Source organism: Channa argus, chromosome 20 (genome assembly GCF_033026475.1).
Source record: "Channa argus isolate prfri chromosome 20, Channa argus male v1.0, whole genome shotgun sequence".
NCBI lineage: Eukaryota > Metazoa > Chordata > Actinopteri > Anabantiformes > Channidae > Channa > Channa argus.
Window position 1 is genome coordinate 3,424,618 of NC_090216.1, and position 23,582 is coordinate 3,448,199.

Consider the following 23,582-nt stretch of genomic DNA (forward strand, 5'->3'; position numbering starts at 1 on the left):
CCTGTCTCAATAACAATTCCAGCAAACAGCTGAATGGCTAAGAAGCTTTTTAATTTGACGATGCCCTACAAAATGTTTTATTTCACAGTAAAACATTTGCAGAATGTATAACCAAACTACTGATGATGGTTCTGATTTCTCTCCTCTCATGCTCTGCCATGATCCAAATACTGCTTGCACAGTTGATTGCACCACTGACCTTGGAGGGGAGGCAGAAATGGGGGAGGAAGTGAAGGTGTAATACAGTAATCTCCGAGGTGGCTACGCCCCATCGTCTGGTGAAATGAGTGAGATATGAGGCCTGTGTGCAGTGACAACAGTGACAAGATGCCCCAGTGTTCAATCTGACAAAGTGACAAGACCGAATTAAACAGCCTGGAGATGGACACCCAAAGCCCATATCGCTGCATCTGGATGTGAAATGGGCAGATGGCGCTGAGACAGATGGTGGCAGCGTGAGTTAAGGAGATTTTTAGATATTGTTCACCCAGAGAAAGTCGCACTGAGTTGATAGATGAGGTTTAGTCCTATACACAAGGCACATCAGATTCAGTGAGTTTCAGTTAGAATGTAACGTTAATCGATGATAGTCATGATTCTATCACTGAATTTAAGCACTGCTCTGAAGCATCCATAAAACCTGCAAAGGGGAGTGAACATGAAGAAGAAGCGATAGAGATGGAGAATTATGGTTGGTTGAGAGCCTCAGCAGGGTGATGCTGAGCTATCGATTGGTGAAGGTCAAACAGAGGTGGAAGCAGTTAGCTCACGGCTAATTAGCACTGATAGGCTAACACCACAGCATTTACCTGCAGGGCAGCTCGAGGGAAAGACCGAGCTGATAGGTGGTGAGTACTACAGTGAGGAGTTAGCTAGTGTCAGCCAAAGGATTTAAAGGACAATCGCTGCCTGTGCTACAAAACTGGGAACCCCACAGCGTGTTTCTCATCGGATTAAGCAAATACCGTTAAAGTAATGGTGATCTTCTCTCCAGCATCTTTTTCTTTTCACACTCCTGCCTCCTCCTGCACCCATCCCCACCTCACCGCTCTCCCTATCACAGTACTGTCTTTCCGCGCTCCCCTCTCTGTGCTGCCGCTTCTCTCTTCCCGTTGTTGTCATGCCAACTTCCCAGGAGACAGTGTTGTCATGGATACCGACCAGCAGGGCAGATCAGCTGATGTCTGGTGTCGTTCAGGCATGTGCACATATCGGTCCCCTGTATGTGCGTTTATTTCCTTCGCGTTTCTTTTCCTTTTTTTTTTTTTTTTTTTTGTGATCCCTCCGGCTTTCTCGCCTTATTATTTTTCCCATTCACCCGTTGATCCTTTACTTGAATTTTTTGTTTATTTTTTTTTTCTTTTTTCCTACCATCCACCACAGCTGCTGTGTGAGCGTACTGTGTGAGTTTGTTTGCACCCTCAGATGCAGCCGTGACATGCTATTCTTAATCGATTGGCTCGGAGACTATTTGCATTGAGCCAAAAGTGGCCATGCTCTGCAAAATGCTCATGTATTAATACATGAGGACATATCAGAAACATTACTGGTGCTCTAAAGTTGAATGGCTTTACAGCATTAAACATATGCACATCATAGAGCTGTATATTTATATAATCAGAGGACCCCCCGCCCCCCCATTCTCAGTGCTTTTTGTCCCTCTTCTATCTCTACGGGCTGTTGGGAAGCATTATATAACCAACATGTTGCTTCCATATGAGCACACTTGGAGAACCTGCTGTTTAAATTATGTTCTCATGACAACCACAGTGCAGAGCGGATCAGGCAAGAAGAGAGCCCCTGACAGAAACCATTGTAGTTCTGCCTGCATGTTCCCAACTTGTACACATTGTGCAGCAGAAGTTTCCTCAGTCCTGTTTTCACCAAATTACACCCACTAATGTTACTGTGTGGGAACGTGGCATTTAAAAATGCAGACAATACATCAGCAGACAAGCTGTCCCTCAAAATTGCGCCTGGTTCAAACAGTAACGTACTGTATGTTAACTTGTCCTTCCTGTCCCAGTCTGTCGAGCTGTGAGATGCTGCAGCTGTATAAAGTAAGTTTAAAACACTGTGCACATCTGGGCTGAACCAGATAAAGAATGGATTCATGAGAGTAGCATCGCCAAACTTTATGTTGCAAAAAAAGTGGAACACAAACAGAAAACTATCGCAGTGTTTGGGATGCTCATGCCCCAATTTGCCCCAAATAATTGCTTCCTGGTCTCCACTGACACCAGTAACAGCTTTATGCTTTGTGACCCAGGCATTTCAAACCTTTGACAAAGCTTTTATTAGAATTCTGTGATTGGTTCGGACCAAACTCTTACCAACTGTTCCTATGACTCTTAAGGCGCAAATATAAAAGTTACCGTGTGTGTGTGGCGGTGGAACCCTTTTTTTTTTTTTAGTAACAGCTCGATGAACGAACATGTTTAATTTATCATCAGAAAATAAATACATTTCCCCACTCTTGATCTAATAAGTGTAAGTGTCTACTGTTGGACTGGGTCATTGCCGTGCATCATCATCATCACCCTCACATGGTTTGGTGAATTGTGTTTATAAAAAATTAGACAAGGAAACGGATCAGAATGCATCATTAAACAGCTCATTGAAAAAAATGACGTCGTTCCAATCAATTAAGCCTTTAATATAAATGTAAATGTAATCCTCTTCATGTAATTAACTGCGTGTGGCTTAAGGCTTTAATTCATGGTGATTACATGAAGTGTTTGTTTCTTAAGTGTCATGTCAGAGACGTGTAAGCTGCCTGAAACCACCTATTGGTGGCTGCCCTCCGCCGATGGAGACTTTGTCTCAGTGTTGTCCTCTCAGCTTATCCTGTGAGCTCAGGGTCGCCACAGTGGATCGTTTTGTCTGCATGTTGATTTGGCACAGTTTTTACGCCAGATGCCCTTCTTGACACAACCCTCCCCAATTTCTACCAGGCTTGGGACCGGCACTATACGGCTGGGGGTGGGGCATGGGCTGTTGGGGGGGTTCAGTGTCCTGCCCTGGGACATTTCGACATGTGGTCGGGAAGAGCGGGGCACGAACCTCCGACCCTGTGGTCTGTAAGCGGCCGTTCTACTGAGCCACTGCCGCCCAGGAACAGTCCGACATCGACGGTGGGATTTCACCTTTTAGAGCTGCTCCTCTCTGCTGTTGGTTAAGGTTTGGAGAGTTCTGATTGGACATTTGATTGGACCTTTGGGGCACTGATCAATAAGCTCTTACTCCACGCTTCCAGTGCTGATTAGGGTTCAGAGTGGGAGAAATCTCATTCACTAATAGAGACCAAATACAGGCAACCCCCAGCCCCCCACCCCCTCCTCCTGTTTGGGCAGCAAATGCTCTGTCCATATATTCTGATTCCATTTTTTGTTGAGATATAACTTAGTGATGTAGGGAAACTGTAACGCATCGAGTTAATCACATCACTGCACATGTTCCCTGCTGAATTTTATTCATGATTATAATAGAATTAGACACTTGGCCTGTACATTTTATCCTCAAAAACCCAGTCTGATGCTGACAATTAGAAAGAAACCACTTCATTTTTTTTAAAGGTAAAAAAGTTTATTTACATTTATTCATGTCGTTATAATCGGGCTCATTAGGCCTTTCCAGGGTTTTAAATGGAAAAAGCAATGGCATTAAAGGGAAACCCTGCAAATCTGACTAATGTCGGAGTCTATTCTTTGTTTATTTAAATAGATTTATTTTATACAAATGTTTGGTTTTTTAATTCTGTGCAGAAATATTCGCCGCACACTTTTGCTACTGCTGTAACATGTTAATTTCCCCCCTGTGGGATGAATAAAGGTTAACTTCTCTTATTCAGAGGTCTTAAAGAGCCCTAATGCATATGTACTGCAGTGCTTTAGAAAAAGAGGTGGTTCAAATGTTTTGGCCACCCGTATTTAAAATGAATGAGGGGGCCAAAACATTAAAGCCACCTCAGTACGACTCCACCACCCACTACGACATAAACACACAGTAGAATTATCACCTTTCCGACAGTTTCAACCTGAAAACTGAGAAATTATAACATTGTAAAAGTAGGATTCATGGCTGTATTGGATGGCACAGGTGCTCATAATGTTGTTAAATAATAATTTGTTAAACTAGTTGTAAAAGGTCTTTTGTGGGTGTATGAGGATGGTAAAGTCTTCAGCTCAGTGTTGGCTGGAGCTGGATATACAAGTTTGAGAATGAACATAACCTGGAGTCAAAAAGTTGAGCAGGCCTCTGTAGCCTTCTCCTCATCTACATCACAGATTGGAGACTCTAGGCTACGTGAGCTGCTGCTAATATCACCAATCTAACCAACACTCAACATAAGTATCTACAGTATAGAGAAGTCACTGGTGGTTACTGATGATGGTGTGTGGTTCTCAGCACACGTTCCTGCGGTTGCATGATTGTGTTTTGTTTTGTTTTTTAGACGTTATGTTTATTTGCGTTTAATTGTACATGTCTCTGTCTGTCCCAGGTGACAGGAGTGAGCGTGTCCCCTGGGAAGGACCAGCTGGTTGTGTTCCACACCAAGGACAGCAGGGATCTAGTGGTGTGCCTGCAGGGCATGGTCCCTGCCAATGAGAGCCGCATCGGGGAGCTGGTTGGAACCCTGCTTAGCCACTTCAAGAGGTGAGTGCTTGGGGACGGGGGGCAGTGGACAGCGGGTGGCAGTGGAAGGCGCGTTATTCACATATCGCTGTTGAGATTTCATCTGTTGTTGCCTCAAAATGTCTCAAAAAGACCTTTGGGGGCCGCCATGACGAAGCCCAACTCATTTCTCGTGCTCGTTGCACTTGTTCCTCTGCTCCATCCGAGTTTGTTTCCAGCAGCACTGCGGAACAACATGTTTGGACGGTGACAATTTTGCTAAAGGTGAACTAACCATAACTGACATTTGGAAACATTACTGCAGATTAAATCGAAGTGGCCCAGATGTGCGGTATTGACCAATGTGACTTGCTGCAGGAGGATTATGGGGCAGATAGAGTGCATAGTCACTGCGGTCCTGACTTGAACCCTAGTGCTCAATTAATCTCTCCCCAGGATGGAAGCAGAGAAAAACACAGATATAGATTACAGGCTCTAATGCAGTGGCTTTCCTTGCAGCACGATGTCCTTTCATATTCCTCTCTGCCTGAAACTACAAAACCCGAATTGCACATGTGAAACCCACTGTGCAGTATGTGTTTGTCACTTTAGGGCATTTAAAAAATAGGCACGGCTATAAACTAAATGCCTACTACTCCATACATCCAGCAGGGAACCAGAACATTGTGTGTCTTGTTCGGTACATGGTAGAACGTCTGCAGAGGCTTCTGTGTGTGCTGCTCTGTTTTCAGTTCAGCTGAGGTTATTCTCACTGCAGCGGATCTGCTTGTCTTCCATTAACATCAGGAAACTCAGGCACCCACCCGCCTGCTTTTGCAGTTTATTCCAGTCCTCAGCTCACTTCTTTATTAATTTAGTGTTATTTGATGTTTTTAAAAGGTCTGTTACAATGATCTTCTGAAGAAACCGGGACCTTTTACGACTCTCGCTGCTATGATTACTGCTCTGGCCAAGGCTGTTTTTAAGTCATCGTTCATCCCACTGATCATTGAATTGACTCCTGCACAATAGTCTGGCATGTGCATTGATTTTTGTCTGTGTGTGCGTGCGTGTTCAGGGGAGGTGTGCACGTGCTCCCTCTCTGTGACGGTATCTGGTTTTATTCATTGCTGAGCCCGAATCTCTGCAGGTGTGGGGTTGAGAAAGACCTCCGCCGGGCCCTCGCGTAATGACCCTCCGTGCGCTTCACATGCCGACTCATCCATCACTGTGAAGCACTGACAGAACAAAGGGCACGGCAGCATGTGGAGATATGCGTGTTGGCCTGCCTGCATGAGCAGGAACTCCTGTGAGGCAGTCTGCATGTGACTGTGCTCATGTTATCCATATTGTATGATTGTATTCATGCACTGTCCCTTTACAGCAGCTCCCTGTAGATGGGGCTTTAACCTTTATCTCTTCTTCAACATGCTGCACAGTGCACAATATGCACAATAGCAAGCAGGGAGAAGCAGCTTACAGCAGCAACAAAGCAACACTTTATCCTCCTCAAAGTGACAGCGAGGCCAAAGCAGAATGACACAGTCGCTGGGTATCAGCACTCTTCCTGTCATGGCTGCGTGTGGATTCTTGAGTTTCTGTGAGGTGCGATTTGTTTTTGACAGCTTGCAAATCTGCTTGGCATTAATCAGTGTTTTTGTTTTTTTGTTTTGTTTTGTTTGTCTTGTTTTTTCCTTTTTACATGTTTTTATGAATTTGAAAATAGAACTTATCAATACTGCACCAAGTTGCCTCAGACTGAAGTGATTGTGAGATTTCGCACACATAAGAAGATAACCCTCTTTATCGGCCTGAGAAATTCCGAAATGCTTCATTCTTATTTTGCATAAGACGGATGGGGGATTAGCTTTCCATGCTTTCAGCCTCCCTCCTTCCTTCTCCTCTCTCCCCGTTTCAGGTCTTTTCCTATTTTTGACTACATCCCTTTGTACTGATCTCAGTGTCTCTAGACGCTCCCTTCACTCCCTCACTTTTCTCTCTCTCTCCTTCAGTAATTCCCTTTTCTTCCCTGGCTCCCCCCACCCTCTTATTTTTGGAGAGGAGATAATGAAATATTTAAAACTGTGCTGCTGCTGCTGCTGAAGCCTATATTTAGATGAGACAGAGAGCGGAGATCTCCTCTCTGTCTTTCTGTGTGTGTGTGTGTGTGTGTGTGTGTGTGTGTGTGTGTGTGTGTGTGTTGACATGCACCCCAGGCAGCACTGCCAGGAAAACAGACACAGTGCAAAATCAATGATTCACATCCAAAAGACTTTACTTTTTGTTCCACCCTCTTCCGTTGATTATTGCAGTGGTAAAAGAGAACCAGCCCTGTATTTGAGATTCTGATCTACACAGGTTTTTGTAACGCGTCTCTGTTTGGCATCTGCTCATCTTTGAATTTGCTGTTTAGCGCTGTTACCGTGTTTGGGTTCATCTACATTTCCGTAGCACAAATTTCATTAGAATCACTGCAAACTGCATTCAAACTCTTTTAAGTATTTTGTCTTCATTCATAAATTTTTGCACACATTTTTTTACTCGGCTGTGGGAATTTTGGTACAGATGTTTCACGATAAAGGCCTTGCGGTGCCACATGCTTTTATTGTAAAATATGTGCAGGAACTGTTATTATTCACAGTAGCTTAACGTTTTTTAAATAGCCAAGTTGAAGTGATTTTAATTATTTGCAGAATGAAAACATTTTCTGAAAGTTAAGTCAACATTCATTCATAGTAGAAATGAACAATGCATAATCACTGTTCTCCGTGCAGTGGACTGTCAGTGAGCCTCAGAACACAACCTACGTTGAGCAGTGGTAACTGCTAAGGGTCAATAGTTGTTGTGGCTTTGTACTTCATCGTTTCTGCATTTCTAATGCTTTGTTTCTAAGTCAATGCTGCATCTCACACTTTGACTCTTGATTTTAAAAATAACCTGTTGCTGAATTATTCATCCACACCCTCAATTCTCACAGGTGACAAACAACAGTTAAAAGATTTCACTCCATCAAATGCAGAGTAGCGTCGTACATACATGGATATGTTCTTGCTGGGTATAAGCAAAGTGTGTGTGTGTTTGCCAGTTGTGTGTGTGTGTGTGTAATTGTTTTTTTTTTTTTTTTTTTTTTTTTTTTTTTTTTGGTTTTTGTTTAAAGCTCTGTGGATTTTTTTCTGTAGTAGCAGTTGGATTAGCTTCACCAACTGTTGCCACAGGGACAAAACAACCCGGCATAGCAGAGGGATTGTGTGTATGGCGGAAATGTTTAATGCTCTGCACCTTTATAGCACTTTTCTACATAATGGTCCTCAAAAGTGTGTAGTTGGTGTGAGGGGTGGAGGTCATTGATGGAACTTCTTTTGTGTTAGGTGGTGTGGAAATGATTGATTGATGGGTAGGAACATTGTACAAACAGCTGTAGAGCTGGTAAGTCCCCTGAGTACATTTACTCAAATGCTGTATTTAAATACTATCATTTTATGTTAGCATTACTCTTAATACAACTTCGATGAAAATATTTTATTTTCTACCCCGTACATTTATCTCACAGCTTTAGTTGCTAATTACTAAACAACAAAACTGTGCTTTGTATCAGCACAGTTTTACTGTTTTTGTTTTTCAAGTCTTGATACGAACAGGGAACCTTGAACCTTGAATTCTTTTATTATAATTATGTATTGTATTTGTGGTTGTAGCAATCTTTTAGACTTTTTGCTTTTCACTGTTGGTATAAGACTCAAACGCCTTGGCGATCCTGAAGGAAAAGTCACGGAAATCACCAAAGTGATCATGGATTTTTTTTTCTGCTAAGAGGAAATGTCAGGGAAATCCATCTAATAGTTGTAGAAATATTTCATTCTGAGCCAAAATGGTGAATTGAGTAACAGAGCGACAAAGTCTGCAGAGTAAATCGTTTTTCTCATTTTGAGACGCTTAAATCCTCATCTAGTACCTTGTGGAAATGTCGGCACGCAGGTCGGGAACCACTGGATTAATCAATACTGTTGCCGCCATTGGTGGTTTGTTGTAGAGTTATTGCAACAGTGAGCAAGGGGACATCATTTTCAGTTTGTGTCCCTCTACTGTCCACCTTAACTTGTCCCGATCCATCTGTGTGATGTGCCACCCTTTGTCTTCAAGCACGGCCACATCCATTCACACCTTCTGGTTTACTCTCCTCTAACCTCCAGTGCCCCTCTTTGTCCTTTGCTCATACCCTCCCACTCACTCACTCACTCTTCCTTCTCCCATCCTACAGTATGAGTCAGCAGGAAGGTGCAGAACGCAGCCCTCCACTGATCTGTCAGAGTGACGTGGTCATACTCGTATCCTGCCCTTGCTCCTGCCCCCTTCCCTGATCATTTAGTCTCCTCCCCAGCCCCGTCTGTATCTGACACTGCAGAAGGGATCTGGGGGGGGGAGGTTAAAAAAAAAGTGGACCCAGACCAGAAGGAAGCAAGAGGAAAAAAGAGTGTGCAGAAGTGTCAGGAACAGTGAGGGGAGATCTCTGTAAACGATGTAGCGTGTGAAGTGAAAGTAGGAGGTGGAACATGATTCGAGACATTATCTTCCATCTCTGTCCTAAGGAGAAAAAGACACAGAGGACATTTGGTATGAAAAAGAAGTCTTATTGATCTGCTGAAGTTAAATCTGGGTTAGTTGCACGTCCAGAATCCCATTAGTCTGCAGGAGCATGCTATTGTCATCAGCCTTCAGACATAATGGCGTCAGTGATCACTCATCGTCCCCCCCTTTGTTTTTAATGTGTTTTTTTTTTTTCTTTTTTTTTTTTTTGAATGAGATGGACGTTTGAAAATGTGCATAACTCGCCTGAATCTCATTCCAATCCCTCTTTAAATCAGGTAACACCAGGCCAACGAGGGCCGTGACATGAAAACGTGCACATCCTACCAACTGTGAGTGAGTTTTTGTCTTTATATTCATGGAGGAAATGCAACAATGTATGAGGTGGATTGTGGCTAACAAGCTGTTCCCTTAACAAAGTCGTCCAAATGTGTAGACGGGAAGGTTTGCAGTAGGAAAGTACACAGCTGGGCCTTTCATTCATGTTTTTCTCTGTTTCAGCTGCAGAGACTGATGAATATTTAACAAACATTAAAACCTGTTCCTGGATAAATGTGTCAAAGTGCATTTCCTCTCATATCTGGGGATGGCACTAACATCATTTGTGACAGTAAGATGAGACGGAGGGTGCCAGGGAGAAGCAAAACAGAGTGAGAGAATTAGAGCGAGAGAGAGAGACTCGAGCTTAGCTGCCTTTTTCGTCTTTACCAAGGTCACGCATTCTGCTGAATCAAACATTTCAGGCTGATAGAAGTGGGCTTCTTTCTTCTCCTCTTTCCCTCCATCCCTCCTTCCCGATTTCCTCGTTCTCCATCATCCATCACCCATCCCTGCTGCTACTCCATCCCCTCCCCCTCTTGTTTTTCACTTTGCATTCCACTTCTCCTCCTCATTCTCCTTTCTCTCTCTCTCTCTCTGTCCTCTCCCCGCCCCCCCTCCTTTCTGGGGCGCTGCGGATGCAGTTCCCATAGCAACAATTGGATCCATGTTTGTCTGATAGGTATGGCATCCATTAATAACCCTGCAGTCTGAAGATGTTAACAGTAGATCTGGTCCCAGGCCACAGACAGTGGAGTACAGACACGTGAATAAAACCACATTTTATAGAAAAAGGAAAACAAGCAAGAAGAATCTAAAGGTTAGACTGAAAGATACAAAAGGCAATGAAAATATAGAGAAAATCAGCTTTATTTTAGCTTTTCCCTCCGAGATCATCCTGCTATACGTTGTTGCTACAATAGTACGTCTGAAGTAAAGCCTCTCTAATGTTTGCTAAGTTAGATTTATTTAAAAAAATGCCAATTTTAACATTTTTGGGTCGATGGTGCTTGATTTTCGGTAACGTGTGAATAAAGTGTTTTTAATCAAAAACACCAACTATAGTTTTGGCACTGGTACAAATATTTCTTTGTGTCGAACTTGTGCATCCACCAAACACTCTGCATAGCTGTTATATCAATTTCCAATTTCTTAAAGGCGAACTGCCTGCGAGTTGACAGATTCTGTTACACTCGTGCAAACATTCCAGAGTCGTCGTTATGTGGGCCACTGGGGAGTCCTGCGTGTCTCACTGGCACTGTGCTGCAGCCTGGGGGAGGAGGCTGGCCGGGTGGAGCGATAGATGGCAAATGGCCAGGCAGAAAGTAGGAGTGTGACTGTGAGGAGGTGTTTGTGTGTGCTGAAGGGGTAAGTGCACACGACACACTGTGTCTCTCACACACACACACACAAGGACAAACACAAGCCAAACACTTACCTTGTTTATATCACGGGGTAAGAGGTGGTCACGTCGAAGTATAAAGCTGATCTAGATAATGACCTGTTTTGCTAATAAATCACTTAAGTTGTTTTGCTCCTTTCAGTTTTTTCAAATCCATGATGTCACTGCAAACTGAATATATGTGAAACCAATTGTTACCTAGGGCTCTGAAATTTTCTGATATTTTATAGGCTACGGCGTTTGTTAAATAATCCAAGAGGCCAGAAGTCGTCCACACAGCCGAGTCCTGCTGTAATGCATGAAATCTCATGGACTGAGCAAAATCGCCCCCTTGTAATTAGCTCTGACCCTTTGACACACTCCGCTCTCGGGGACTCGTTTATTAAGCCTCATTTCGGATGCATTCTAACGAGCGGAGATAAATGTCAGAGGACTTAGTGAAGTTTGCTGGGATCGGTTTTGCATGGGAACGCCACGGCAGCCTCTGACGTTTATCCGCAGCCTCGGTACATGATGTGGAATGCAGTTGCTTTGGAAATGAGCTTCCTGATCTCAGACAAATCTCAACCGTAAACTCTGAGTTTTTCGCTCCTTCTTCATAGCGAATCTCTCAGAAGCTCGGCCCCAGCTCTCAATTGCATGATTATTATATTTTTATGTAACAATGGTTTTTATTTTAGCTTTTACCATAAAAGGGTGATTCAGTATTGAATATTTGCAGCGATAATAACAGTTTTGTAGTTTGTAATTGATCTGTTTTGATGCTGTGTGTCCATATTAAACGTGTTTTCTCCTTCCTTAAAAGCAGCATGGTGATTCAGAGCCCAAATGCCCTGAATCACCATGACTTCGTGCAATGATCTGAGGGAACCTAGTCAGCTGCACATGCTTAAGACCTCCCGTGGGATTATGGTGTCTCAGAGCATTTATGTTCTCAGTGATGCATTTTGGACTCTAGAAACATGTGATCCAATGAGGGAACATGTCTGGCTGGTGTGTTTTGCAGGTCTGTAACAGACTGACAGACGCTGGGCATTTTATTGGAGATAATGGCCGATTAGCTAAAATGAACTGTTTCATAAACAGTGCCGCATAGATCATCTGTCCGGCCATGCAGGTGTTGGTGGTGGAGGGGTGATGGGTGAGGTTGAGGGGTGAGTACACAAATAATACTATTATTCGTTCGTAGTAATTGCTGGTGCCTTTTTATTCAGGCTGTGTGCAGAGTTTGTGCTGAGTCTGTTTGTTGAGACGCAGCTACATTCAGTCTGCTCCTCTCATGCTGAAGTGCATGTACAGCATAGGACATGTGCTGATAGTCCTGGTATTTTATGGACTTCCTCCCCACAGTGACCTCTACACTTTAATCTGTCAGGCCAATTCTGGCCAGCTTCAGCACACACCCCTCCTCCTGTCTTCCATCTCCCTCATGTCTCCCCCTTCCTTTCATTGATCTTCTGTTGCTCCCTCATTTCTTTATTTCTCACCCTGACATTAAATCTCTCCACCTCTTTTCATCATTCTACATTTTCTTCATCTTGTCTTTTATCTCCATCAAATGACTCTTTCCTTACACCTGCATCTCACCATGTTTCACCTCCTGTAAGATAACATCTGCTTTTTCATCCTACTATATGTAATGTCCAGGCCTCGGGCAAAGCTGCTCGCACAGAGCTGCACAGACCGCGACTTTGATCTAATGCAAGCAGATCAGATCGAGCAGAAGGAGTTAGGAAACCAGTACATGTTGACTTTAAGGGAACAGGTTAGGTCTTTGAAAGCGGAAAGGACTTCACATTTAGTCGTCAACAACAAAAAAATGTTTATAATAATTAGTATCACCAATCTGTCTTGTTCCTGACTGTAGTTGAATGTGTTCAGTGTATTAAAAAATATCACACGTGGCTATGAGCTACTAGCTTAAAGTAGTACTTTAAATTTCCAGCACATTTCACGAAGCACATTCAATGCAGATTGTATTCGGATGCTACAACTGCTTTTCCTCAGCCTCCTCAACAACAGGGTTGGTAAATTTCATTTTTCTCGTGTTAGGAGACGGTTTGAGTGATGTTTCAGGCATAGAGGATGGTAAATGGTTAATGGATGTAACTGGGTGTGAAACTTTTACTTCATTAATATTTTTTGGGTTAAATAATTAAAGGTGAGATTATGCTCTTTGTTTTTCAATAGGGGCCTGTTTTTTTTTTTTAAACTTGATACACATGAACAAACATTGCTTTTACAACTAGTGTAAAAGCAAAACTTCACGTCACGATGCAGGAACGTGACAATATGAGTAGATGAGCACAGATGAACCTTTGACTGAAGCATTGACTGCCTTTAATGAACACACTCTTTCGAGTCCAGCCGTCTTCCTGCAGTAATGAGAAACTAATTGAGGCTGCCTGTCTTTCTTTTCTGTTGTGACACACTGGGTGGCAGCGCATTGATTCACCTAATGAGTTTTTTTTAAGGCATCTTCATTCAGCCTTGAGATGGTTGAGAGTTCTTCTGAAAGACGCAGCTGATCGGTGACGAAGCTTTAGGTCACTTGCAGCTTTCAGTCAACAAAGGAGTTGACCTCCTACACACACACACACACACACACACTCGCTTAACCCGCCTGCTGTTTGGCTATTATGGCTCTTCGGTGTGTGTTAGCCTCCACCATCTGTGGATCAACTACAGTATCCCCCAGAGACGGAGGCGAGTGCTCCGTACATTTCCGGTTTGGTTTTATCTCACACTGATTTCTTAAACAGAGTACACGGAGGTGAGAAGTGTGTCCTTTTGTTTACCCGCAGCATCCGGGAACAGCTTGCACACGTTGCTCTTATTGATGGCTATTGTTCGCCAGAGTGTGTCTCCTGATGTCATGTGGACAACCTCCTACTGATCGGCCCACACGTTGCCATCTACTCCGTCTTATGTTCACTGCAGGGGCTGTTTCAAGGAATTATGAATCGGAATTTGAATCCCCAGAATGCTGTGAATTATTTATAATAATCTCCTAGATATCGTTCCAGTCCCACAATTTGAATCACTATTTGTAAATTACACGTGTAGTTACATCCCCTGTTGTTTTCCCCTGAACTTTACATGAGGAGCCGGGGACTGAACTACTAACCCCACGATTAGTGGACGGCCTTAGAGCTGTTTGTGTAGGGACGAGAGCGACCCACCGAGCTTTGAACATCTGCCGAATTCCATTTTTAAAGTTGCAGTGTGTTTGTTTTTGGTTTCAGAGACATCAACCAAAAACCAGAGCAATGGGGGAATACAAGTATAAAATAGTCATCATTTCACTTGAACTAATCACATTTTATTCCAGACACTTCAGGGGCCCTTAAGGCTCTTAATAGTCAGTGTCTCTATTGTCCCAGTGCAGCACTGTAGATCTCATTTACTGTGCACAAAGAAGCAGAAATACTAGCTTAGCAATCTGATCGAGTCCAAATGAAGCCTCTTGAGATTTTTGAGGACTAGTTGCTGCAATATTGTGAAGTCTAATGTGTCTTATGGGACTGTAATGCATCTGGAGGGTTTGAGAACCTGTGAAATAACTGCGTAATCTGGTTCCTGCTTTGCTTCTCCTTTGTCTTGTGCAGAGTCCTGATGCGGGACTGAGCGCTTTGATGTAAGCCTCACTTTGGCAGCTTCACCTCTGAACCCCACTTCTCCGTGTGCACTGAAGATCGAGCTCGTCTTCCTTCTTCCCTTCGGTTCTTTCCCCCTCCATACATATTTTAATCACAACCATTTTTGCTGCCATTGCATTTTCAACCTGTTTTTTTTTTTTCTTGACCTACTTACTGTAGTAATCTCTCCGTTGCGAGTACAGCTCCTTCTGCTGTAGCAGAAGAGAAGATAAGGCACGATGCAAGGAGATGAAGGTTTGAAAAAAGCCATTAAAGGAGAGACTTCTACCTCTTTAGTAGACGCTGGAAGCAAAAGCCTCCCTGACTGTGTAATTTGATGCAGTAACCCTGCTAAAATACTCGAGATGCTCGAGATGTTGGTTGCAGAAAGCTTTCAGTGCTGCATTTGATCTAGTCTGTGGGGCCTTCCATTGCCTCTAACTGTTTTATTCTCGGTGGGTTGCAATTGTCTTGTAAAGGACTACAATAGATGTAGCCTAGATGTAAAAGTGGAAATGCGGAGTAAACGATTTAAAAGAGTTTGAAGGCAGCAAGGTATCAAAGCTGGTAACTGATGTTAAATAAAGACCGACTCTCAGAATGGCTCCTGGGCTGTTGAAGCTGCCGCATGTCACCTTCTCTCTTTGGGATCACCAGCTTTCTGAATAACTTTCACTCAGGTCCTTGTCGGGTACGTTTTGGCGCCTCCGTGCTCTGTTGGCATCTTTTCCGTTTCCTCACCAGCGTGACTGTATTGCACAGCAGCACGGGAGATGTGTGAGAAAAGAAAACTGTGTGAAAGCGAGTGGAAGAGATGCTGTGTCAGGTCCATTTGGAATTATCCACAAAGTTGAAAGGAAAATTCACTTCCTTGACATGATGCGGTTTGTTGGCAGACCGTTCTGCTCAAGGATCTTCTAAAACTAATCTGACCTAGTGATGCTCTGTATGGTCCCTGAATGCCTCACAGACACACTGAGTGGTAGGATGAGAGAACTGGTGGCTCAGTGCACCTTGAGCACGTATGAACAAACCTGACCCTCTCTAAACGGCCAAAGTCTTTGAATGTATTGGACAGACGATTTTTGATAATAACTGCAGTACAGTATGTAAAAGCAGAAACTTTAAATAGACTATTTGTCATATTTGGCTCTGTGTGATCAAACCAAGAGAATGTGTTTATGAAATTCAGGCAAATTCAACATGCATGCTCCTCACTCCCTCAGTCCTGTCTCACAAGCTGAAATATTGATGTGAGGAGAAAGATTGATTTATTTATTTATTTGAAGGAAATGCATCACTTTTCTTAATCACCGGGCTCATATTTTCTCAGTCAATCATTTTTCTCAGTATAATAAGAGCATCCTTCCTTCCCACTAATGCAAATATTTTTGTCCTGCATTTATCTCCTCGATATTCAATTTCAATATGATTATACCAAGAACAGATATTGCATATTTAATTATGTTCAGAGAGAGTTGGACGCTGTGCTTATGCACAACTGCACATTTGAGGCAAGGTTTGTAAATGTAATTCAGATCATCGTGCACACTAAGTTTAGTAACAGCTCAGGAATTCCAAGGGACTTACGTGGAAGTTCATCAGTGTCAGTGTTTAAGCTCCTCGTGTAGCTGGTGTAATGCACCAGGATATTTTACATCATAAACCGGTTGCGTAATCATAATGAGAAATGATCAGCTCCTCAAAGCCCTGAATCTTTACAGCAAGTCAGCTTTGCAGAGTCCCTCACCTCATCTCATATATTTTTCAGCAGCAGAAAGCCTGGGGCAGAGCCAGGTACACTATTAGAGGGATGACTCACAAGTTCAGTCACTGACTGAAGGTAATCCTGGCCCCTCGACTTGAAAATAGCCTGGACCGTCCTCATTTCGCAATGCTTTTCTTCACTCTGATTCCTTTCAGCACACTTACTGTTTTACTTTGTACTTTCTGCATATGCCTCCTCTTCTTTGCCTGCTGCTCACTTTCAAACTCTTCCTTGTGTCGTGTTTTTTTTTTTTTTTTCCTCTCACCTTTCCTATTTCACCCTCTCCCCCATCTCCTGCTAAAAACCGTCCTTGCAAATAAAGAGGAGGTGCTTTTGGGAGCAAGTGAGCGTGGAGTCACATGGCGTGAAGGGCAAAGACACACAATGAGAACGGGGGGGGGGGGTTGGGAAAAGGAAAGAATTGATTTTCCAGTCAGAGAGGCCATCCGATGAAGGACTAAGTCGGCCCTGAGGGCTGTGACTGGCTCAGCTCAGCTCCTGGTGGGGAAAAAGGCCAGCCAGCGACCTTAAGATTCAACTGATCGTGTTTTTCTGTTGCTAGATTATTCATTCAGAGCCAGACTTGGTGCTGATGGATCAGAAGGGTGTCAAAGACCTGTTTTCTGTACCCAGAGAAAGTGTGTGTGCGTGTGTGTTTGCCCTTCACGAGGAGCACAGCTCAGCATCCCCTGTGGCATTTCACTAAGATGGAGGAGTAACGGGATGCGGGATGGTCAGAGACAGAGACATATCACCACACACCACAACACATACACATACAGACACACACACACACACAGAGAGAACTGCTGGCTGGCAGCCATGACAGATGGGGGAGTTCGGTTCACAAGTTGGGTTGCCATGGAAACCAGCATCAGCGCTACCCTGAGCTTTCTGCTCTCTGCATCGGCTGAAACCGAGAGCTGCACACGGTCTGCAGAGGAGTGCAGCGTGGGCAGAAGGAGCCGCTTTGCTCCTTGTTTATGACTTATTGTTGTTGCACAACAAGTCGGTGTTACCGGGTTCACAACTCGCTTCCCAAGTTTTGCTTGGAGGGACAGAGATTGGCGACCGTAATTGCAGAGAATGGATTTGTTTACATTTGGCACAGGAAGCCATGGTCGGGGAGGGTGCCAGAGAGAAAGTGTGTCACAAACCCGCCCTCGACTGAACAGAAAGAGATGCGAGTTTGTTTATCACACTTGTAGCTTCCCGTCACTGCCCCTCCTCGCTGAGGCCGCGACTATCACACAGCCATCTTCTCATCCCCCTCTTTACATTTTACACTTTATTCCTTTTTCTTCTCGCTCCTCCTTCCCATCATGGCTCCTGTTTAGGAGCGAACGAGGCAGAAACAGGTCTAAGTGGATGTGACACGCACTAAAAGCCAATCCTGTGCTGCTCTGCGGCCCAGCTATGCCATATGGATCATTCTTTCAACAGCGCCTCTGCCCGATTTCTTCCCTGTTATTCATCTTAATTTACTTAAGGTTCATGCTGAAACATGAAAACACCAACACAGTATTCGCCCCCTAAGAGCAGGTTTTAGGGCATGCAGCACCATAATCCTGCACATACACTTTTATTCTCTCCCCCACACACTGCTGTACTCTCTCACTTGTACGGTCATGCTCTGCTCACACCCATGCAGCATCGTACTCTCCTGCTTCCTGTACGTCCTCTTTGTACTCTTTCCCGATGTATGTAGGACGGAAAGTATCTCAAAACATCCTCATGGCTTCATTTAAATGCTCCTTGTAGCCTAATTGTTTCTAACCCTGCCAGAGTGTGTGTAAACCCATCAGGAAGCATCCATTTAAACACCCCTCTAAATAAAGCTGGCAGCAGGTTGGTAACTTAGGTTTAACTTGGGATTGAGTCTTAGCCTAGACTAGTGGAATGAGCTATCAATGTGAGTTAAAAATCAAGACTAAAATCAGTTGGAGCTTAATCGATTAGATTGCATGTGAAATGCTTTAATTTGTGTCTCCATCCTTTGTTTTGCTCACTGTAGTGAGAAGAGGAAGCTGCAGGTGAACATCACGAGTCCCATCCAGTGCAGCATGAACGGGAGGAAGTGCACTGTCATCGTCGAGCCCAAGATCAACCAGTCACAGCCAGACTTCACCAAGAGCCGGTCTGGCTACATCCTCTCTGTTCCGGGGAACTGAAGTGGACGAGATGAATAAACAGCGACAGCCTCTCGTGATGATGATGATGATGGTGATTTGCTTCTTCTCGTCCTTTGCAGACGGGATGATGATGTGATGGTGTAGAAAGCAGCTTTGTCAGAAAAATTAGATGACTTAAAACCACAAATTGCAAAGCCAAATTTGACCTGGTGCGGAGATTTCTATGCAATATTAGTATGAAAACAAAGAGATGTATAATGTGCACTACATGATCATCCAGCAAAGTTTTGTCGCCTCCTTTTTTCCAAATGATTTGCTTTGTGCAATAATAGGTTTGTTGTTGATTCGTTTTCGTTAGTGAAAACTGTGCGGCAGCTGATGTTGCACAATAGGAATTTAGGATCCCTGCAGCTCGGTGTCGGCGCCGCAGCCAAAGTGAAAGCCTTCAAAAATAAGATTGATTTGATTTGATTATCAGCTTTAAACCGTAAGAACACTTGCTGGAGATACGTTCTAAGGAACAACAATGACCGTAGTTTAAAGCTACAGTGACGATAAATGGAAACAACCTTTTAGTTCCGCGAGTTTTTACAATCACATGTGCGAACAGCAAGTGACAACATGGGACTCGGTGATTCAGGCAGTGTCTGATGCTCCCATTGCAAGTCGTTGTTAGTCACAGGATGTTGAGGAGGATGTGTTGAACATATCCTGAACATTGCAACCTGCTTTGTACAAAGTGTTAAAATCGATTAATTTAAATCCTGCATCTTCTACTTTGTACTGACCTATACTTTTATAATACTCTAACACTACTTACACACAACAAGAGTAGATTGTATTTAAGCAGCAGTAACACCGCACATACGTCGATTACTCCTGTAGACGGCAAACATGAAGACAGTATAGTTCATATTATTACTGTAGAATATTATGCTCTAGCTTAGCAGCAAAGTGTTGCTGGCCAGTACTGTAAAGTCCCATGTGAAGCCCATAGTGTCATTACGTGTCTTTGGCCTAATGACTTGTAGTGGAAGTCCTTTGCAATACGCTTCCACTTGACAAATACGCCCTTCATCAGCGAGAGAGAGAGAGTGTGAGTGACTGTGTGTGTGTGTGTGTGTGTGTGTGTGTTGTACGTGTGTTGATTGGTTCTCTGAGCTCTTCACTCCTTGGCTCGGAGGCTGAGGGCCTGGCTAGTGGCCACAGTGAGGGAGTGAAGACGGAGGTGCAGGAAATCTGGGACCAGCCTGTTGTCCTACTTTACCTCCTGATGGGAATCACTCGTTTTTTTTTTTGTTTTTTGTCTTCATGGTTTTCTTTTTAACATGAACTCCAACTAGTCTGAGACTAGATTTCCATCTCGTGTTGCTGGTTCCCTTTACTTTCCTCAGTGCTAAAAGCCAAAGCGCACCAATCGCGCGACCAACACTTCTCACAGGCCGTCGACTGTGCTGCGAGTTTTCACTAACTGTTCACACGTGGCAATATGTTGTCTTTCAAAACGAATGCAGGATTTGTGGCAGCACAGAGGATCACGAGATGAAGAGACCTGGCCTCACAATTGAGTAATAAAAAAAATCAGAGAAGAAGAAAATGGAGGTACATAAATTATCTTTGTTTGTGTAGTGTACACAAAAAAAGACTCGCAATGGCCTCTGAAATAACTTGGTGTTTGAAGGAAAAGAAAAGTGCTGTTTTTTTGTTTTTTTTTTCAATCTAAATTGGCTAAATGTGATTATTATTATTGTTTGGGCCATTTTCATTTGCTGTAATATTTAAAACAGTATGTAGATTAAAAAAAAAGTTCAAAGCAAACTATTTGTTTTCACTATTCAGAGATGATTGTGGGTTTCTCCTTTTTTTTTTTTCTTTTTTTTTTTAAATCAGTATGATTGTCATTATTACTGTTGTCAATACTAACGGGGCCTAGTGGCTCAGCGGTAGAGCATTGGGTTGGGATGCAGCAGGCCCTGGTCCAAAGCCCAGATAAAAACGTGAGGTTGCGGCAGGAAGCGCATTCGGAGTGAAAACTCATCAGAACTAATTGTTGCTATGGTAGATATGATGATGGGACATTAAACACTGTGACCCGTGTTGCATCACCTCCTACCCACGGAGACGTCTCTGCGTTGTCTGTGTGAAGCCTAAGTGAGGGAAACTGACTGTCAGCCTGCGGCTATGAATCAGAGCGCCCTCAGTGTCTGGCTTAGTCGGAGGCTTCACTTTAACAGGAAGGTAAACGTGTTAGCGGTCATTTTGAAAGCAGCAGCACAGGCTCTAATTGTGCCAGAGTGTTGTCTGAACGAGCCATTTATCTTAATTAGTTTGCAAGAGGCCCCTGTTCTTTCCTGTGCTGGACGTCCTCATCCCGCTCTCTGACTCAGACAGGACTTGTTTGGGGGAAATTGGTGCGTTCATAGTGTGGATTAAGGACGTGACACTGGTAGCATTATTAGACGGTTTTCAGTGGAGTTCAGACTGAGTGTGTGTCTGTGTGTGTGTGTGTGTGTGTGAGAGAGAGAGAGAACTACAGCACTGCAGCCCTCCATATCCTCCAGCATGGCAATGTCCCACAGGACAGGACAGCTCTCCTCTCCTCTCCTCTCTGCTCAGCTATTCCCCGCTCGTCTTTAGGATGGACTGCATGTCGCTTCTCACTTCAATGCTTCTCTCATTGCTTCCTTAAGGCAAAGACGGGGGGTGTTGGGGGATGTGGGTGGTGCACACAAAGCCTTGTTTCTCCTTCCTCATTTTCCTCTTTGTCTTCTCCCCCAAATCACTTGGCTCCTCACCCGTCTAGGCTGATGCTACCATCCTGCAGGGCAGTGAAGGTTTTGGTTTTCTGCTTTTTGTTTATCTTCTTTGTCTTCCTGTCCAAGCTTGAGAAACTCGAGTTTAAAAAAAAAACGAGATGCAATTTACTGTATTAAAAGAAATGTAAATATTGTGCTTTGAAAACCTGGTTTTCAATGATGGCGTCATCCTCATTAGCAAGTCCCAGTTGGGTTTGTGGGTTTTGTGCAAATCCACTCATCAATGATCATATCTCATTATATTGACTAACAGCTGCAATGCAAATCAATAGTTTTTTTATTTTATTACCCCTTTTAATGGGCATAAAGCCATGTCAAATATGAATGTTAGTCCAAGGAGACTTGTGCCATTGTGCTCTTCAAATTCTCTGCACTTTCCTATACTTTTTTGGTTTTTGTTCCAATCATCTTAGACATGTGGCTTCAGTATCCAGCCTGTCCATAATAGCCAAAGGGTAACAAGTTCCGTTATCGTTCCATAATTTATAATGTTTAAGCAAAATCTCTATGTATGCTCCGTTTATTTAGTATGTGCCTTATTATATATGAAGTTTTTCTTTTGCATATTTGTGTATTAATACAATAATACATGCTATGGATTTACTGATGTGTCCAGAACAAGTCTAAAGGGAACAGTAGCGCTATTCTATATAAATGCAGGTTATACAGTTTCTGATGTTCCATAATGAAATATATTCCATTAATTGTTTTATTAATAAATGTATTTGCTCCAGTGTCCTTTTCAGACTGTGTGTGTGTGTGTGTTATGGTGATATTCAGTGAATCAATGCAAAGACGGATGATTTGTTGACTGAGATGTTTCCCGAGGCCAGTCCCACTCTCTTAACGTGCGAAGTGGTAATAGCTGGGTAGTGCTGTGTGTTAATCCACCCACCAACAGCTGGTTCGACGGGTGACGTCGAGACGGCTGAAACCCCTGCAGTCGGCATGACCACGCTGCTTCCCACTGCCACTGTGTCAGTCGTGCTCAGCTACCCCAGCAGGGGTTTTATAATCCACTGGCTGATGAATGATCATCTGTTGCAGAAAAGGATGACTCCTCTAGTGCAGTGACTAAAGAGAACTGGACTCACTGAGTAACCTGGTGGCTAAATAAATGGGCAGGAAGTGGTATGCAAGACATGAAATGATCCAAAAATGGCAAAAATAAACAAATCAACTCTCTTAAAAAGTAATTTAAATACCATTTGGAACCTGACAAGTGGTGCTGGTGAAGGTACTTCAGACAAAGACTGTTGACCAAAACACACAGTAGGTCTCCATTCTCTCCAAATTGAGGATCTAAGACCGGAGAATGTCCAAATGTGTTTGTGTCTTCGGGATCTATGAATGAACCTGACTGTGAGCTTTGATTAGTCTCAGCCTTGTGCCATCAAAAGCAATAAATGACGGTGTTTAACCTTTGATTCCAACAGATACATACAGAACATTACACTTTCACCAATCAGTAAAATGGAAACCAGCTGGAGACAAGTCATCTACAGGTGACGTCTGGCATTTATTAGGACCCTAAAATGAGGGAGAGAGAGAGCAGGGTCCTTAGGAGACATTGCAGAACCACTGGACATTTCAGTAACAATCCTATTACCATTATCTCAAGCATAATGTCCAAAGTCACCACTACATTTGACCTTAACCTGCACATTCTACATTTCGGTGCACGGTCTCGGTGTCATTCTTCAAAGGCATGTGGGCAGCAGGAGATCCAGGGGCAGTGCAGAAGGAGGGCTGCAAACTTCTGTTCCCAGTGCAGGAGGACATCTGGCCAGGAGAACCTGCTGACGCTCAGGGAACCTGTTTGCGTCGGTTATCGACACTCTGAGTTTTCAGCGTAGTACAGACGCTTCAATAGTCGACGCCTGGAGCATTGATGTAGAGAAGGTATCGTAAGGAGGTGGACGGTCTGGTGGTTGGTACAACCGGACACAGGAGACCAGATGTGCGCTTTAATGAGGACTGTGGCTCAATGTGGCTCACGTTACCATAATAAGGACGTGTGTGTGTTTTATGTCATTTATCTTGTAATTTAACATTTTTGTGCCAAACACTAACGTACCCTAAAGCAGCTTTTGTGCGTTACCATGGCGTCGCCTTACGAATTATCATTATGTGACGCTGTGGGATGAGACCCTAACAGAGTTCAGATGTCATACAATAGCTAGAAGGGGCTTCTTTTAGAGGGTTTGGGGGCTGCAGGGTTGTACTGTATAGGGACTCTGTGTGAGGTTTATGGACATATAAACTGTAGCTGTCTTCGTAAAAAAGTTTTGGGTGGGATCCATATATATA

The 23,582-nt window shown here is 43.5% G+C and overlaps 1 protein-coding gene across 3 annotated transcripts in view; it reads left to right on the forward strand.

Annotated features, from left to right (window-relative positions):
- The window catches only part of myo1d (myosin 1D), a 68,032-nt gene extending 46,022 nt beyond the window's left edge, over window positions 1-22,010 (forward strand). For 2 of the 3 annotated variants that reach the window (XM_067487305.1, XM_067487306.1), the window contains exons 21-22: window positions 4,502-4,656; window positions 18,339-22,010. In XM_067487305.1, the coding sequence (XP_067343406.1) occupies window positions 4,502-4,656; window positions 18,339-18,495 (312 nt within the window). In that variant the 3' untranslated portion in view covers window positions 18,496-22,010. The remainder of the gene's footprint in view (window positions 1-4,501; window positions 4,657-18,338) is intronic. The other variant, XM_067487307.1, reaches the window with a different exon arrangement.
- Window positions 22,011-23,582: the final 1,572 nt, after the last annotated feature.